This window comes from Camellia sinensis, chromosome 6, assembly GCF_055761805.1.
Source record: "Camellia sinensis isolate YWXY chromosome 6, ASM5576180v1, whole genome shotgun sequence".
Lineage (NCBI taxonomy): Eukaryota > Viridiplantae > Streptophyta > Magnoliopsida > Ericales > Theaceae > Camellia > Camellia sinensis.
Window position 1 is genome coordinate 195334088 of NC_138966.1, and position 19959 is coordinate 195354046.

At 34.9% G+C, this 19959-nt stretch overlaps 1 protein-coding gene across 4 annotated transcripts; it reads right to left on the bottom strand.

The window, feature by feature from the left end:
- Nucleotides 1-1511: 1511 nt before the first annotated feature.
- LOC114295737 (sucrose nonfermenting 4-like protein) lies at nucleotides 1512-18533 on the bottom strand. Of its 4 annotated transcripts, none has more exons than XM_028240043.2 (14): nucleotides 18046-18533; nucleotides 17764-17946; nucleotides 17531-17618; nucleotides 11853-12035; nucleotides 10896-11030; nucleotides 10721-10780; nucleotides 10099-10188; nucleotides 9719-9853; nucleotides 5574-5718; nucleotides 5329-5502; nucleotides 4501-4564; nucleotides 4335-4404; nucleotides 3917-4031; nucleotides 1512-2011 (listed from the first exon to the last, which is right to left on the bottom strand). In XM_028240043.2, the coding sequence occupies exons 2-14, from the start codon at nucleotides 17889-17891 to the stop codon at nucleotides 1920-1922; spliced, it is 1479 nt and encodes a 492-aa protein (XP_028095844.2). In that variant the 5' UTR covers nucleotides 17892-17946; nucleotides 18046-18533; the 3' UTR covers nucleotides 1512-1919. The 4 variants fall into 4 exon arrangements, with proteins under 4 accessions (XP_028095844.2, XP_082731920.1, XP_028095846.2 ...); XM_082875794.1 differs by having other exon boundaries at nucleotides 11853-12072; nucleotides 18046-18480; XM_028240045.2 differs by adding an exon at nucleotides 12938-12989 and having other exon boundaries at nucleotides 17764-18480.
- Nucleotides 18534-19959: the final 1426 nt, after the last annotated feature.

Consider the following 19959-nt stretch of genomic DNA (forward strand, 5'->3'; position numbering starts at 1 on the left):
ATTCTATTTTAAAAATAATTAAAATTTAAAAATTGCTATATTTCACCGCCGTCGGACTTCCGTCATACGATCACTGAAAACTCACCAAAATGTTCAATATCACCCGAAAGTTGCCAGAGTATTGCCAAAGTGTTCCGAATGTTATTGAAAGTCGCCAGGATGTCGAAAACATTCATTGAATGTCAAGGACATCGTCGGAGACTCACAAAATGTCCAAAATATTGTCCAAAAAAAAAAAAGAAATAGAAAAATTATAGTGAAAAAATATAACAAAATGTACTAAACATTGATAAACTGAAAGAGAAAAAAAAAAAAAAAAAAAACTTAACAACAAAAAATAGCAATAATGAAAAAAAAAACACACACATTTAGGGTTTAAACAAATAATCTCCAATATTAATCAAACTGAAAAATAAATTTTGAAATTATAAAATTATTTTATTATTTCAAAGAATGATTCTATTAAGTTTAACCTTATTAATCAAACTAAATTCTAAAACATATTACGAAATTGTAAAATTTTACAATTTTAAACCATGATTCATGTCAGCATCAAAAAAATTAAAACTATAAAATTTTCCAATTTTCATTGCTTATAATTAAAGCTCAAAAACAACTTGTTTAGAATTTGAATATTTTCCCAATTAAAACATGAAAAAAGGACGGTGTAATCTAAGGAGAGAAACAGATATAAAGAGGATTGTACTCCGACAATTATTTTTGGTTTAGATATAACCAGATCTGATGTAGATGTACTCACATCTAATGTAAATCTAAGGAAATCTACATCAGAATTGAGTTGATCTATTCATCTCCTTTGCCGTCGGTGAGGATGAAGCAAGAAGTCAGTTGTCAATGGTTACCAGTGAATCCCAATTAATGGTAATCATTGGTCGTCAGTGACTATATATCAAAAAGAAAAAGAGAAGATAGACGTGCTTGCCTTTCTCCGAAAATCAAAAAGAGAAAGAGACATAGAAAAACGAAGGCACAGAGAAAGAGAAAAGAAAAATGGGTACAAAATTTTTGAGTATAAACAGAAAGTTGTGGAACTAAATAGAGCACACTTCTTTCAAAAAGGAATTGTACGTCATATGCCAAAAAAAAAAAAAAGGTTCTTACTTCTGCGCCCCCCCCCCCAAAAAAAAAAGAAAAATGATTGAGAGCCCTAAAAAAGTTGCCCCTAATACCCCTAATTTCCAATTTTGGAAACTGTTTTTTTTTTTTCTTTCTTTTTACCCGAAATGGAATTTCGAGCCATTCGGGGCTCTCCATTTCGGGCCCTCAATCACCGCCCAAAAAAAAAAAGAAAAAGAAAAAGAAAGCCCAGCCCTATTGTGCTTCCCTTTCACACTACAAATTAACACAAAATGCCATGAAAGTGGCATAGCAAAATGTACTCAAGAAGCCCACCTGCTGCTATCGACAAAAAGAGTAAAAAAAATCACAGCCTGAAGATTAACGGCCGCAACACCAATCACGGGTCCATGAAATAAGCACATGAACAATTCTAACCATCTAATATCCATCTCTGGTTTATTTTTATTTCACTCTTTTCTACCAATGACAGCATAGAAATATGAACTGGTACTTGGTTCCATGCTGTTCACAAAAATGGCAACTATAGAAGCAGCAAACAATTTAGTTGAGATAACAATTTGGGAGATGAATAGAGTAGGGGGCAAAGCCCAATCCTTGCAATTTACAGGCCTCTCTATCTTTCGCCTAATATGGTAAAAGACCAGGCAAATATGCAGGAGGCTAATCCAATGGTAATTTGGGAAAGAGGAAAAAAAAATGGAAATAAATCATTGAGGGTGAGGAAGCTTTCCACAAAGGTACAGCAGTGATAGTTATAGGAAAACACAATTTGGGTGCAAAGCCACCGTTACTAGCCCCTAAAGCTGTCAGTCTGTTCACTAACCGAGCAAGAATCTGAAGATGTCGCCGACTGTTATAATGCCTTCTACACGTTTGCTGCCAGCCTCCACAACAATAAGCCGTCTAACCCCTGTGAAGAAATAATGAAAAATGTCGTGAATACTGAGATATATGAAATATTTCCTTTGGTATGATCTTAAAAGCCAAGTTATTAGCTAAAAAACTCATTTTGATAAACAAAGCCGACTTTAGCCACTAATTGGCTTATTTCCTGCCCAAAAGCCCAATGAACAAGTCAGCCCAGCCAATTTTGATGTTTTCCTATTTTGGCCTTATCCCATCTTCCTTATTCCATCATTGGAATTCAATATCTTGGTCAAATTGGTCATTTTGTATTAAAAAAAAAGCCAAAATGCTAGCAAGGTTACCTAATATACTTATGTTAAAAAACTATTAGAAAAGCCAAAAAGCTACAAGTGTGCCAATCAAACTACTTTTTTTAGCATTGGCTTTTTTGTAGGTTTATTTTAATCAATAAGCTAGTTTTTTAGCTAACTACCAAAGAAAGTGGCATAACTCGGAGTATGTTGTTAAACCTAAAAAGACATGCACAAGAAAACCAAATAATAGATATTTGATATTGCACTTATCATTTAGTCATCCATGGCTACAACAGTTAAACTACAAGTAAAGATAGCGTTTGGCTTAGTTTTAGAATTATGATTTAAAAATGGAATTATATTTTGAGTTTGTGATTCGTTAAATCATGATTTAAAAAGAGAAAATCTGTTTGCTTATGAGTTTTGAAAAGTGTTTCAAATTTTTGAAATGAGTTTTGAAATAAGAAAAGTTGTTTGGTTATAAATTTTGAAAAGAGTTTTCAAAACTTAATTAAAAAACTTATAACTCGCAACCAAACATACAACTCAAAACTCTATTGAAAATTCTATTCAAAACTCATAAACAAACTCTTTTTAAAATTTAATTCAAGAAAATAATTATTCTATTTTTTATTTAAAAAATCCAAAAAATTCTGAATTTTTTTTTTTATTTAAAATATTGAAAAACATATATTATTTTTTGGTAAATATTTAGCTAGTGCTTTAAAATTACTTTTGATTGGAAATTTTGTTTTAATTGTTTTGTTTAAAAATGTTTTTATTTATTCTTATTTTTTAAAGATTACTGCGACAAATTAATTTTTATTTAAAATTTTTTTTTTGTTAGTTTTAAATAAATGGCCAACTAATTTGTCATTTTGGTTTTAAAAAATAATTTCTATATTTAAAAAATATCAAAAACAAATATATATATATATATATATATTTTAAATAACATGTGGCAATTGCAAAAAGAAGAAAAGAAAAAAGAAAGCACTGTTTCAATCAACCGGCCGGACGTTCGGGAGAATGTCCGAGCGAACGACTTGGTAGACCCAAAAATTCAAAACTGTCCCGGCAGACGACCGGGTAGACCCAATTTCAAAATTCAAAATTCAAAATTCAAATTCAAAAACTCTACTTGCCAAACATGTTCTGAAAAGAATTTTCAAACGTAGGTGTAGAATCAATTTTTGAAAACTATATCCAAACACAACACTAAAATAGGAGGGTGGAATTATGATTCCACCCCTAAACCAAACGCAGCCAAAGTTTTTCTAGTTCAATTTAACAAACATAGCAGCAATCCCCTAATCCAAGGACAATTCACAGAAAACCGTAAACACTTAACACACTCAATGAAACCAACTGGCTTCTCAAAATCCAAGTAGAACAGAATTACAACCCCAATACCAGGTTGATTATTCACACTAACCCGTCAAATTAATTACTGTCAAACACATCAATTTTCCCAAAAGGAACACATAAGAATCTCATTTATTGATAGATGGGGTGGGCATGAGTAACTCCTAATCATATTTTTAATTTTATCAAAAACCCAACAGCTTTTACCATGCATTCATATACTCCAGATTTTAGTCGCTCACAAAATTAGCACATTTCACATAGCATAAAGAAGAGAGAATGAAAATAACCTGGATTTGCCAATCGCTCTATCACTTTATGCAGTGGATCAGATCGTAAACACATTTGACATCTTTGACTGCTAGATCCATATGGAGAATATGGCTCTTGTCCCAGCTGCAATGCCTGGATATTTTCCAAAACAAAAACAAAGAGAAAATGAAAAGATTTTCAGCATTTCTTGCCAAATTTGTACTAACCCAAACTCTTTCAAAATCAATTCATGTAGTTCTTGCATGTACTAAATTAAGTAGTGGATATCATAACACAATTCCTTAAACAAAGACTATGATACATCATCACTCTTTTTTTTTTTTCTTTTTTTTTTTTTTGGGTTGGGGGGGGGGGGGGGGGGGGGGGGGTGTAAGTAATCAAGATACTTGACTTGGAAAGCACATAACCTCAACAATAACAAATTGAAGCACTTACCTGATTAATAGTCATCTCTTCAAGATTAATATGAGCATAAATTTTGTCCTTTGCCAAAGCAGTAATATCACTGTCGAGAAGAAAACAGACACATCACTCTTGATGGTGGAATTGTAATTGAAATTTGATTCATAATGCAGAGTCCTATATTAGAATCAGAACCGACCTTCGAGAATATACATTTAATAATGAGTCATTGTCATCAACAATGGGTATTGAACTAACTTGAGCTGCAAAGACAAAAGGCACAATAACATGAGGATGAAGGGACAAGGGTGAAATATAAGTAAAGCATTCTCACTAATTGCAGCTACTACTGCTTATCTTATCACCCAATCCAATCCCCATAATCCCTTTTGTCCATAATTTTGTCAAACCAAAATTATATGAACAAAAATTTAAGCACAAAAGATTAAAACTAACACATCATTCCATTCCCAACCAAAGTTATAGTGAAAGTAAAATAGCCAATAAAATATATATATATATATATAAACCAATTGCTTGAATTTTTTTGTAGTTTAAATTACCCAAATTACTTGAAGAGTAGGACAAACATACATTATCTATATCATAAAAAACTAGTTAAATTTGACACAGATCACAATGCAATTACAAACTCTATATTTAAATTTGAACAAAGCTATGTATTAACAAAAAACATGGTTTCAGAATCACCAATGCATCCCTAGGCATTCCCATAGCAAGGGACTAGTCACAATAACATCCAAATTTATTTGTCCATTAAAAATCACCAATCCGAAGTTCATACCTCAAGTAGGAGTATGGGACCTCAAACAGTTTAACCCCAACAAACAGACAAACAAACCATGAAGAAACACTTCTCTTACGCACATTAAGATCTGCTGATCAAATGAAGCACAACCCTTCAACTTACCAAGCAAAACTAATTATGAGAAGTTGACAGAAATACTTGGGGCTCAAGATCAGCAAGTTTACCCCTCCCAGAAATAATAACCTGATATTCTCTTACCTTGAACTAACAAACTCAATGCTAAACCAAGAGAAGAACTTGGTCTCAACATTGCCAATGGCCGTCGATTTGTTTCCCCAATTCCCAGAACCCAGGTACCCAAAGGAATTGCACAGATTGGTAGTTGGAGCATCGGTAATGTCCCAGAAGAATGTTTAAAGTACCTGCAAATACCTGAAAATTAGCAAGACATTGGTTAGTAAGAAAACACCAATTCTTGTTCAGGAAACTAAATAAAACCTTACATTTTAGTATTCCAGAAAGTGAGGCAAGGTGTAATAGCTGCGGAATCGAGGTATCGCCTGAAGATGAATGGATAACAGGAACTGTTGCCACATTATTTTGCAAAATCTTGAGAGCAACATCTTTCAAATTCTCATCTGGCCCAGCCTGCACAACCAACACAAAAGTCAGCAGACAAGACTTACTCATGCTGGATATTAAAATGAAGAAAATCCCTATTTCAGAAGTGGAATTCCAAAAACAGATTAAATAATTTATGTGTCACTTGCTTCCTCAAGACTGACATGGGATGCAATAATAAAAAATTATATGAATTCAATTAATTTAACAAAGCATATAGCCCTCAACAAAGAGGGATGGCGAAAAGGGGGCTCAAAGACCCCCTTAGTGTTTTGGTTTTCCTATCCTCTTGATACGTTAGAAGCATTTTTATTTTGATCAAACCCCTCGGGTTGTGAGGGTCTTGTGTTCTCTTTGGAGATTAGGTCTTGTTAGGTTGCCCTAGCGGCATATGTTATCCTTGAAATAAAACACTAAAAAAAAACCTATGCTTGATGTTAGAATTTACCAATTTACTCCTCCACCTACCATCTCCACTAGCACCCACTTCACCTACCACCTCCACTACACTACACCTACTACCACCTTCTCTTCTATATATAGGAGTTGTAATCAATCTTGTAATAGATCAATACAACACATCAGATATCAATCAATAATATATCATTTTTAACATGGTATCAGAGCGATAAGATTTAGGCCTATATTTCTTTCTTTCCGGCGGGCAGTCGGCCGGCAACCATGCCCTCGCTGCCCGCTGGAGTTTTTTTAACAGCCCTGGTATCATTGGCCTGCAGGGTTGATTAGCCATTCATGAGTTGTTGTTTACTTCAAATCCTGCTACCGAATTGCAACCCTACAACTGTGTGAAAAATCAAGTTACTAGTGAAGGCTTGTTTGGTATAAATAAAAGATTGGTTGAGACTTGGAATAGTTGATCATTACCTGTGAGTAAGCAACCATAAACAGTGCAAAATATGCATTTGCCACTCGCTTTCTGCGTTGATCGTTACCTGTGAGTAAGCAACCATTTCTCTCTCTCTCTTCACAATTCATGGCAGCTACAACATCCACCAGTTGCACAAGCTTCTGCAACCTCAGAGCCAACCCAGTGGAGCCCAGGGTCCAGTCTCCCCCAACCCATGGCTCACCAGGTGGGTGCGGAAAGCTCGATGGGGTGGCCATGTGGCTCGTCAATGGAGTCGCAAGCGCATTCTTCGCTTCCTTGGAACGATGCTCTTGCATCCGCATAGCCGCTGTAGACGACAGCGATGAAGCCAACGAGTTGCCGTTGATCTTCAACGACGGGAACTACTACCGCCATGATCACGGCGGCTCTGGTAGCCGGAGGAGGACAGGGAAAGGGAAGAAGGGGTCTGATTCACGGGGCTTCATGGCCGTGGAAGACTAAATTATGTGGTTTTTTTTTGGAAAAGTTTATGTTCTTGAATCTAAACAGGTTGTCCATGAGCCCTTAATGTTGGCACAGACACTGCTGCTACAGCAATTGCCTCACATGGGCATGTCCCTCACGCCACCCTCTTTCTCTCTCCTCCAACTCCACTCCACTTTCTTTTCTTTTATTTTTCTATGTCTATGTTTATTCTAATCTATGTTTATTCTAATCTATTCTTCACAGCACACCATTTCACTTTTCTTCTTATTATTATATCCACCTTTTCTATTCTACATTATGCTCCACTCACCACTACCATCACATTTTCCCACTTTTTCAAACCCCCTTTAATCATCTCCCTCATTTCCCTTACTCTCTTCCACCCACGATTTCACCATTTTCTTTTATTTTAATATATCTATATATATATATATATATTTTTTTATTATAAAAAAAAAAAAAAAAACATACACACCTATTTTTCTTATCCCCCATCCACAAATTTTTTTCTTTTTTTTCTTTATCCATTGTTTTATTTTATTTTATTTTTCTTATTCACAAAACAACATTCACAAAATCACACCAACCACATTCCACCACCTTGTCATTTTATTCATCTCAGGGGCTCAACCCCGATCACAATTTTACATCAAAAAAAAAAAAAAAAAAAACACCAACAACAGCAACAAATCAACCACATCCACAGGCAGGATTTTCTTCTCTACTCTGCCGCCGGTCTTTTCTTCTTGCCTCCGTCCTGAGCGGCCCTTGACGGTGCTGCCTCCGTATTTTCCACGCCGCCGAGCACGTTCACTCCCCCATACTCCTCCACTGCCGCATATGGCGGCCCTCCAAATCGGAACATCACGGTGGCCTTCCGCTTCAGCTCCTTGTTTTCTGCCCTTAGCACGCTTATCTCTGCTCGCGCATCCTTATACATGCGTTGGAGCAGAGCCAGCTGGGAGTTTAAATGCTGCACCTCATTTGTCCTACTCTGCAGCCGGTTCGACAAGTTTGTGACCGCCGTCATGCTTTCCACACATGCCTTCAGCGTATACTGATTGGCCTCCACATCCGACTGCATTGCCATTCTTTGCTCCACCGACCGCATCGGAAAGTTCAACGGAGCAAACTCCGGGATGCTTGGTTGAGTTTCCAGTGCCACCGCACCAGTTCTCTCTCTTGTTGACTCGTTGAGGTCGGGAAAGAGGGTGAGCAGTCCACGGGAAGACGAGGACGAGGCCATTTTCTGGGCAACAGAGTGTTACAGAATATCTCTCGCAACAGAGTGTTACAGACTCTCTCTCTCAGCACAACGAAGAGTTTTTCAGACTCTCTCTCAGCACAACGAAGTTTTTCAGAAGTTTTTTCGCAGTTTTTTTTTGCCTCAGCCTCAGTCTCTGTCTTATAGCTAAGGCAGCCACGCGCATCGCGCGCCTCTTGCCACCAGCCGACAAACGGGCACGCAAGCCAAGGCGCCCACGTGCCTCGCCATCATGTCCGGCACACCTTTTGATGAATTGGGCACGCCTTTTGATGGCACGCCTTTTTATGGATTGGGCACGCCTTTTTATGGCACGCCTTTTGAAAAATTGGGCGCACCTTTTGAGGATGCGATTTTTTAAGGGGTCCGACAAGACTCTGTAAACTGTCCCGACATTGATTCCGGTTAGCTCCTTCAAGGGTCCGACAAGACTCTGTAAACTGTCCCGACATAGATTCCGGTTAGTTTCTACAAGGGTCCGACAAGACTCTGTAAACTGTCCCGACATTGATTCCGGTTAGTTTCTACAAGGGTCCAGCATGACTCAGTAAACTGTCACAACAACTGTCAGAACATTGTCTGCTACAACGGTCCGACATGACCCCATAAACTGTCTTCTACATCGGTTTGACACCACCATCCAGTGTCCTCTACACCGTTATGGCACACCCATACAGTGTCCTCTACCACGGTCTGACACGACCATACAGTGTCTCCTATCTTTTTATTTTATTTTTATTTTTATATTTTCTTGTTTTGTTCCTCTCTCCAAACTCAAGTTGGTTAGTTTCTATCCTCCTTGAGTTTGCGGGGGGCTGTTAGAATTTACCAATTTACTCCTCCACCTACCATCTCCACTAGCACCCACTTCACCTACCACCTCCACTACACTACACCTACTACCACCTTCTCTTCTATATATAGGAGTTGTAATCAATCTTGTAATAGATCAATACAACACATCAGATATCAATCAATAATATATCATTTTTAACACTTGATACAGGGGTTAAAAGTGGCATATGTAGGGGCCAAATTGTTCAGCTTGAAAAATAGGGACCAAAGTAAAATATGAATAAAACTACAAGGGTTAAAGGTGTAATTTATCCATAAATCAAATGGAACTACACACATATCATTGATCGCAGGAGAAATATGACCCAATATTGATAGCAGCTTAGTAAAGAATTCCATCTAGTAAGACTTTTTTTAGTCAAAAGAAGCTGGAATTAAGAAGCTGTAAAGGAAGACACAAGAAAGAGCCAAAAGGTAGTTACGAAAAGGGGTGTTCATCTTCACTCATTGCAAAGATGTCAACGGCAAAGCCAGCATCCCAAAATTTTTGTCCTTTATATCAAGACTAAATAACTAATAGCTAAAGTAGCCAACCCTGGTGATTCATTTACATGCCACATGTAAAAACTCACATGGACAAGTTGTCTTGGAAATAATCTCCCGTTCCCATCAATTTGTCTGCTCAGGTATGATTTTGCATCTTTCCAAGCAGATATAGTGTGTGTCTCAAGTTCTTCCTCTGTCAGATTGGAACCATGGCTACCAAGCTGCAAAACAGGTCAGAAACATTTGTTGAAATAATCTTACATTGGTTCACATCTGACTTAACGACAAAAATATAGTATGATGTTAGTAACTAGAAAAGCTATATATCTTGTCTACAGCCCCTAAATTTAAAAGCTTTCAAACCTAAAGATCATGACCAGATAAGCCTACTTAGAAGCTCAAAGATTTGTACCAATGACAACACACACACACTACACACAAATTTACTTTAAACCCCCAAACATACCTCTCTTATAATCATGATAAAATCCAAAGCACTAAGAACTCCAACAAACTGTCCCTTGTAGAAGTCCCAAAGAGGAGCCATAGGAATTCCCTGGAAATAACTAGTCTCAGAAAGGTACATAGAAATGCTAGTAATAAAAAAAATTAAAATTAAATGCCTGAAAACATTGTAAAGAATTGACACATAAAAATGTGATCTGAAAGCATAGATGAACTTCTAATAAAATGTGACTTCAAGGAATTTGCAAATAACTACTGAAATAATCTGGTACATTGCACAGCCCCACAGAATAAAACGATATTACTCATTTCTCCAACAACATGCTGCATTTCCAAGCATGAAATTCTAGTGTTCATGTTAACAAAAAGAAAGCACTGCCAGAATGCTAACCAACCAAATTTGGAATCCACTAGATTACATTCCAAATATTAGATAAGTACACTTCATGATTTGCTAGAAAATCATATTTTATATAGTACCTTCATTGCAAACTATTTGCTTATACACTCAATAAACTAACACTATACAGTCATTAGCACATCTTTCTAAGGTAAATAACACTCCAGCAATATCCAATAAATTCTAACATCAGAGAGAGAGAGAGAGAGAGAGAAAGAGATACTTGTTCATGCAGAATATGAAATGCTTGTTTTACAGGTAAATCAACATCTAAGGCAATGACCTGCAAGCCACATGTATCTATATGAGAAACATGAACATAGTTGCAGCAATCAAATCTATTTGATCTTCCAAGAGTAGATAAAAATAAAATAAAGTCAAGGGAAAATTATTCAAACCTTGCCTGACTCAGGAAGCAGCTCATAAGCCATATGTGTAGATAGAAATATAGTAATACGGTGGCGGGAAACCTCTAAATCAGCTTCTGATACCCTTGGCAAGGCTTCATGCAATGGACCACCTGAAACTCTAACCTGCAATTATATACGAGTTGATAAATTAAAATTCATAGAAAAGATCATCTAGCGATACTTCAAAGTCCACCTTTCTCAATGTTCTCACTAATATAAGACATGAATATGCAATGCATAACACTTAAAGACAGATGTGAGCCAAAAAAAGATTTCTTGATTTTTTTTTTAAATTCTTTTAAGACTCATTAATCACATCCAAACTAGGGAAACCTCCATTGGCTTTAGACACTTCCCTTTTGCATTTTCTAAAATAGGGAATAAAATTTCTTTTTATTTCAAATTATTGAAAGAAATTCCAAAATTCAAATGGGGTTATACTTTTCACAGTTCTAAGTCCATCATATTGTTTCAGATTTGGGCGATTTTAGGAACGATCACATTGATTTGATAAGACAAAAAGGTGAAACCTGAATTAAACCAGTTATGCCGACAGCATTAGCAAGAGAAAAGTAGGCAGGAAAAATCTAAGGGGTAACAACGGCAGACAAGCCCAAAACTATAGCGACACTATAAGCATGCTCTTGTATGCAAAGAGATACCAAAGAATTTCTGACTTTAGCAATAACAACATTAGGTAACATCCTATACTATACACATAGAAATCCACTAGTATCTGACTTTTACCACCGAAGTACACAAAAGATTGTAATAGCAAGAGTTCATAATGGGTATCATGATTAGTCAAGTACAAATGCATACAGGATGGAAAAATGCTCAGCATGCTTTTGTTTGAAAATAGAATTTACATAGGAGCAAATGACGAGATATTAGGTTCCAGGCAACTAGCTGTAAAAAAAACAGTTCATTATATCAGTCTCATACCAAACGCTGAAAAGCCTCGTTATCCACATCCATGTTAGAACCAGAATGCATTTGTGGATTTAGGATTCCAGGAACATAATCAGATTCCTTGGCTAAGAAAACAGTGTTCACTGTCCCATAGTTCCCATTCTCAAAAGGCTGGAGCTCATCATGTCGCCACTCGCCGTCAACGACAAACTTGTACTGTATGTAACAGAATCAAAACATATGCATACAAGATCTTCAAATTGAAAAAAAAAAAAAAAAACAAACTGATCAAACAAACACATTCTATGCCTACATAATTATAAAAAAAATAGGAATAAGAAAAATAAATAACAACTGTTAATGTTCCTAATTAAGTGGCAAGTATTTGCAGAGCTTAAATAATTCAGACAGTTCCCAAGTATATTTCAGCTGCACTAATGAATTAAAAATTTACAGCGAACCATCAAGCTTTACTTGGACCACATATCATTTAATTCTTTTCAAGTTTTCACTGCCCCACAAATAGCACCATTCTACTTCAGGGTAGTTCTTGATTATCTACAATCTCTTCATTGCTCTTTCTAATATGTATTGCAAAAGCTCTTCATTTATAAGCCCATATATCGCTTAACTACCATAAATTTAATTTCATAATAAATTTTAAAAAAAGAAGTAAAGTTTACTTTAAAACTACACTTTGCGTAACTTTAGGTTACCTACTCTGTTGAATTGCCCTGTTGTCAATGGTGGGGGGTTTAATTTATTAACGCTGTATTTGGTTGAGGGATTTGGGAACAGAAAGGGAAAAGATAAGTGAAATGTGAATAAAATACAACTATATTTCACCAAATTTCACACACCTTTTCCATTTCCTTTTCCAAATCCATTCCCAAATCCCCCAACCAAACATAAGTGCCAACTTGGGCACCATGTACCTTCCTTCCTGCATTTAAAATGGCCAAATAGAAGATTTGACTAATTTAGAAGGCAGTTATAACTGAAAAATTTGTTAAATACTTTTGACTTTCTACAAACATTTGTAAGCATTTATTTATGTGTGTATATGTATATGTATTCTGGTTCTAGAAATGCTTTGAACTAGGTACTCGGAAAATCACCGTAACTCTCGTTCTACACTCCAATTAGTCAAAGTACAACCATACTTGTTACCTGCATACAAAGCATTTATGCTTGCATGAGATTACATAAAGCAAAGCAAACTTGGCCACATAAATTAAACTTGATATTAAAACTATAACCAATAACTCTATAATTCATTTTTCATGACAAGTGGACCAAAATTAACTCCTTGAAATATCAAAAGTGAGCAAAATTTGCACTCAAAAGTGTTGGAAGTTAGCCCCCAAAGTTAAATATCATAAAAATTATTGCACTCATACCAGATTTTTGCTACTAAGCTACATTAATGAAACCCACAATTGGGGTGAATACTGCATATTGGAACATTTTATTTTAAGAGAAGTTGTGCTACATATGCTCTTTTTTTTTTCTTTTCTCTCTACCAAAAACCATTAAGAGTACTATTGCATTATGTTTGAGCCACATTTACCATAAAAAACTAATACCCTTAATGCACTACCTTAAACATGATACAACTCTTATCCAAAACTGTTAATTTAGCGATTTGAACAATTTTTTTCCTGTTTATTTCCTTAATGTTTCCTTTGTGAAGCCAAGTAACATGGTATGAGGAGTTATTTTTCTGATTATTCCCAATTTGTCTGTATCTTTACCCCAGTTGTTACCAAAAGCCGGATAATAAGATTATAACTAAAAACTAACAATGACCTTCAACGAAGTTTTGCTTGGAATAGCAATAGGAGTCCATCTTTTTAATGACTTCATTTACTACAATATTGTCATTTTCTTTAACTGATACACGGCGTCTTGGTATGAAAGTGAAAACTATACTTCATTGGGACCCCAAAAGGAAGAAGCACTCACCCTTACATAGATCTTAAAATATCTTATGGAGCAACAAAAACATTAATAAATGTGAAAAGACACATATTTTTCAATATGAGGGTTAGACATTTATGTTTAAACTTTGAAATGTGCATTCCAGTTTTCTCAGACTACAATTTTTTGCAAGTTTATACTGGTTTCTGTAGATTACTGATGTATGTTATAGTCAGGATTAGGGATGGCAAAATGTTCCGATCCACCGGGCCCTGACTCCCCCCCCGGACCCTAATGGGATGGGTTGAATAAGGTAGGATCAGATTTTGGGAAACTTCTGAAAAACCCAATTGGGTTTGGGCCGTGGTGGGGGAGAGTATTTTTACCGACCCAATCCAACCTGCAAATATAGTAATAAATAAATAATAATATTACATATATATGTAATATGTGCATAATATACTGTTGAATTTTTATAGAATATATATATATATAATATCTATTGAGTTTTTATTATGTTATATATATAATATAATTTTGGGATATTCATCAATAAATCTCATCTCATAAAAAAGTATTCCAATTAGTCCCAAGCTTTTTTTATTGATCTTTTAAGCCCTCAGAGTCACTTTCCGTGTGATCCTATTTTTTATTTTAGTAGTGTTTAGGTGGACAGATATACCTTTTTATTAATGTGATACGTACGATGCGATACTCCTATGTGACAGGTATTAATGTGACACGCCAACGATGTGACACACCAAAAAAATTAAAAACTCCTTAAGTCTCGTTTGGAAATAGGCTATTTTAGTAACTTTTTGACTAAAATATAAAGTAAAAAAAAACTAATATATTTGGAATGACTTTTTGATTTTTTACAAAAAAATGCACAAAAAGTAGAGAGAAAATGAAATCTTTGACTTTTTGGTATAGGTTATAGGCATTTGGTTTTTTTAGTAACTTTTTGACTTTTAAGCTAAAACAAACACTTGCCAAACGAGGCCTTAGTGTACTTTTTCTAAATGTGACGTGTGATGGTTATAATGTGACGCTCCAAAACTTTTACTCCAAAAAAAATAAAAAATCCTTAGTGTACTTTTTCCAAATGCGACAATGTAGCGGGTATGATGTGATACTTCAAAAAAAATAAAAATTACTTAGTGTACTTTTCTCAAACGTGACAACGTAGCGGGTATGATGTGACACTCTAAAAAAAATTTAAAATTTCTTAGTGTACTTTTTCCAAACGTGACATGACACTCCAACGTAACGGGTATGATGTGACATTCTAAAAAAATTAAAAACTCTTTAGTATATTTTTTTCCAAATGTGACACTTTAACGTGGCGGATATGATGTAACATTAAAAAATTCTTTAGTATACTTTTTCTAAATGTGACACTCCAATGCAACGGATAAATGAGTCATTACACATTCAAAATAACTAAATGGATCACAAGAAAAAATATGAGACTATATAGATTACAAGTCCAAAATATAGGGCTTATTGGTCAATCTCTCTATAATTTTAATATATGTATAATATATAATATATACTTCTAATTATAAATAGTATTTTCTAGTTTTAATTATTAAATTTTAATATTATTCTTAAATTTCTTATTGTGTTGCGGATCGGATAGGGTCAGAGTGGTAGTTATATTTGCGGGTGCAGGTGCGGGTCCCCAACCCATACCCTACCCTACCCTACCCGTTGCCATCAAGACTCATGGGTGGTCACATGGCCCTATGCGGTGACTTCAATCCGCTCACCATGTAAATCAACAAGTGTTCGAAGAAAGTACATCATTCTCAAGCATCATGTTGTGGCTTTTGTTTGAGAGACGTATAATTCTATGTCTCTCCATGTTGAATGTTCTAAATCTCTCAACAGCTCTGTTCCACTACGAGTTTTAATGGCCAAGCAGGCAATTGCCTAAATAAGCCACCCAAGTATAGTGGGAACTTGTGGCATGCAAAAGTTACAGTTTTCCCATCGGAATTGCATAAGAGTTGATTTTGTATTTTCTGTGTTGCAGTGTTTTGACAAGGAAAATACAAACTAAATTGAGATTATAAAGAAGGTTTGATTAGAAGCTGTACTATATTTTGGCCACAACATCATGTCCATCACTGAAGGGGCAGCCTCTGCACCCGATATAAGGATGTGAAGTGAACCTCATAATTTATTGCGTAGGCCTCAGTTTTGGCTTCATTCACCCTTTGCCAAAAACCAAGCAGCACCATGCTATTTTATTTATTGTCAGGAACAGACTTCTCAAGGAGTAGACACATCCTGGGATTTTTCAGAAGTCAGGTTATTTTATTTTTACATCTTGAATATATCTTTACTGCAGTATTGGTGAAGCATTCACCGTAACCTATACACCGGTTGCTTAGGCTAGTTAATTCAGAAGTTTCATGATGCAAGTTCAAGAATGCATCATGGGTGCCGATGACAGCATGATTTAAAGAATCCCACAAAATGTTTACTAATTTTTTATGCTGTAAAAGAAAATAAGAGTCAACTGGAAGTGCATCCTAAAGTTCTTATTAATAACCATTAGCTTCATAAACCAACAGGGTCAGTATGGTGAACTCCTCACAAAAACCTAATGCATTATACAAAATGAGAATACGACAAAATAGAAGTCTACTGAGTTGAATTGTGCTTACCAAATAAAAAGGCCCACTGACAAAGACTTTCCATGCTTAGAGTTAATGACATCTTTTAACATTGGTGAATATATAATTCCAAAACCTTCTAATCCAACTTCTTTCTTATTTTAATAATGTTCTTTTTTCCTTCACTAATGCGCCAATTACAGCTCTTAGCAAATGTGCTAAATTCAACTTAACAAAATGAAAAAAAAACTACATGAGGGTTCAAAAATATTGTTATCACAGATCATCACGGTAAACTTTTTGTGGAAATAGGAGGAAATCAAATTTAATATTGGAGTGTTTAACGCATTCATTAATATTCCATTCATTATGACAACATGTCCAAGTGAAGATCCCAAATTAACTCCTCTAGATCTAAACCTCTTCACTGATTCTTTACATCAATTTAAAAATAAAATCACAAAATAGTAAATAAATCATTTAAAATAAATGATCACTTGAAAGCTAGGACAGAATCAGTTCATCTTCTAAGCTCAACAACATTATGTTCTTGTGTGCAGAGAAGACACATCTTCTAAGCCGGGAAGAAATTTCTATACTTTGTTGTTCAAGTAAATTAAGAGAGAGAAACCATATTTGAACAATTAAAAACAATGCACTTGCTTCTTTGTTCCGTAAGCATTCAAAATAATACAGCGGAATTACCTCCCTTGTAATAAGTATTATTTGCAAGAAAACAAGATGGTGCATGGAGAAATACTAAAATGGGAAGAAGTGTTTACAATCGCAGCATATGACAGCAAGAACTTAGGGGATGAAACAAGTTTTAAGAAAAATGATAGTACCATTTTCACATCCAACCACATCAAAAGGCAACATCTATTAGAACAATTACCATACCTAAAAAGGTTGCTAGAATTTACCACCGAGCACTTGCATAAGTTTCACTATGCCCATAAAAAACGTAAATGTTTTGTTTGTTCATGAAACCCATTTACCATATATGAACTCATCCACCATTCACAACACATAATTGACAAATTTGCATGAAAAAATAAAAATAAATATGATTTAACAGGAAATTATTTGACAATAGTGATCAAGGTATCATAGAATTAAACTCAGCTCGAGTGGAAACATCAAAACCTACTGAAGTTATAAACCAACCTGATGGTAACCTGGCGGTAAGCTGCAAATAGTCTGAAATACAGTGGGGCACCCTTCGACAGGAGTCATCGGATAATGGCCAGACCACCTTTACCAGAAAAAAGTTAACTTCCCATCAATTAAAATCAAACAAATAACAATCAATTGAACTAAGAATTACAACAAAGTAATGAACAACACAATGCAGCTAACAAATAAAACATCAAAATCACACGTGAGCATTTGAGTCTCACCCTGTAAAAGAACCAGAGAGTAAAACACTTTCTCCCCCATAAGGCCACACAAACCGCGTCGGGATTAGCGCCGTGGCTGCAGCTGTTTCACCCGTTTCCTTTGCGTAATCCATGCCCCAAGAGAACATTCACTCCCAAAATAATTGGTAGCCCTCCAAGCAACAAACAAATTTCCTATTAACCCTAAAAGGATAAATAAAAATCAAATACTTATTTTACAACCCAGTACACCATTGAAGCACATTCAATTCCCATGAATAAAAATTAAAATAAACCCAGTACTTCAAAGTTGAATCTTCGAATTCTACCACCAAAAACCTCAACTTTCCAATGAACAATGCCTCACGCAGTACACGATTAAAGACGCGATTTTAATGAAGCAAATACAAGTACGATTCAGAAAAAATAATAATTTTTAAAAAAATTGGTTATCAACAACTCCACTTGAGTTGTATGGACGAACCCAGAAAAACCCAGGTTCAGGCGGATTCAAACTAACAGTAAATAGGCTTTGAGAACAATAGCGAACGCGAACAAACGATCTGGTATGAAGGCAAAATCAAAACCTTAAACCTAGTCTGAAACCCTAAAAGAATAAAAAAAAAATTGAAACTTTGCTGAAGCAATTGAACAGCTATTGGAAATATATTATGGAAATATTGGAGAAGCGAACGAAGGTGGACTGTTGGGGGATATATAGAACCCTAGAATTTGTGCAATTATGGGGGTGTTTTGGGCAAATATTTGTATACTTTCCTTTTGTGGAACTCTCAATCCGTACTACATGATAAGAATTTTAAGTGGGATGTATATATGTATTATTGGGTTCTTTGAAATGATTTAAATAAATGTATTTTTTATTTTTTTATAAAAAGATGTATAGAAAAATAAAAATGATGTGATGATAAAAAGATAAAAAATATAAATTATTTTTAGATTGCCAAACTTAATCTAAATATGTATAAAAATATTAATGACAATCGAGTGGATATTTGCTAGAATTAAGAAATATATAAAAGTATATAAAATGTGTATTGAATTGATTTTTCCCTATAATTTGTGCAATTTTGGGGGTGTTTTGGGCAAATATTTGTCTACTTACTAAGAAATTTAAGTGGAATTTATATATGTAATAGATATGTATAGAAATATTAATGACAATCGAATTGATATTGGTTCAAATTATGTAATATGTATAAAATATATAAAAGTACATAATAAAATATATAAAAGTACATAAAATTTGTATTGAATTTTTTTTTTTTTTTTTTGTAAATTTTTATTATTTGAAGTTTAACTTATAGTTACTAAACGATTGGGGTTTTTTTTTGAGGTCCCTCGTATTAAGATTTTATAGCATAAAGGACATCTAATATTTTCATAATGTCTAAGGTCCCTCAAGTTGATCCAGAGAAAATTGGTTCAGAGAAAATTAATTCAGAGAAAATTGGTCCAGAGAAAATTCACATCACGAAGAAAATTGGTCCAGAGAAATTCTAGTACTTTCTAGAGAAATTTTGAAAATTTCTCTACACAACGTAGTAACTCTTTCTTCAAGCAACCTGCTGGAAATCCAGAGAAAGTTGGAAAATAAGAGGTTGCCAAATTTCTCTGGACAACATTGAGGACTAGTTCAATCCAAACCAGAGAATTTCTCTGGATCAACCCAGAGAAATTTTAGTTCAAACCATAGAATTTCTCTGGACCAATAGAGAAAAAATTCAGTTTAAACCTGAGAATTTTTCTGGACCAACCCAGAGAAATTTCAGTTCAAACAATAAAATTTCTCTTCACCAATCTAGAGAAATTTCAGTTCAAAGCAGAGAGAGAATATCATTTCATCGAGTGAATAAGCAACAAATAGCAACCCATATATATATATATATATATATTAAACAAATTTCTCTGAGTTTATTTTTTTGAAATTTCACTGACTTGTCAAGATATTTCCATGGCATCATTCAAGACATCAAACCCTAACCCTACACTTGATGATCCTCTTTCACGATGTAACCCAGGCAACACTCATGTGCATCTCTCATTTATTAAGCCAATCTTAATCCCAAAATGAAAATATACTTATGAACCTCCATTTTCATTCACCTCCAAAACCCTTAAACCCAATAACGAGAACGAGGAAAAGAAGTAAGGAAATAGTCAAAACAAGACTTCATTGAAATCAGTGAAAGTCTTAAA

Excerpts from the sequence above, each read along its gene's own strand:
- LOC114295737 (XM_028240043.2), bottom strand. The coding sequence starts at position 17,891 with ATGTTCTCTTGGGGCATGGATTACGCAAAGGAAACGGGTGAAACAGCT. Across the intron at positions 17,619-17,763 it reads CTCTCTGGTTCTTTTACAGG|GTGGTCTGGCCATTATCCGA; the intron begins GTGAGACTCAAA and ends TTTCTGGTAAAG. Across the intron at positions 12,036-17,530 it reads TACCGCCAGGTTACCATCAG|TACAAGTTTGTCGTTGACGG; the intron begins GTTGGTTTATAA and ends TGTTACATACAG.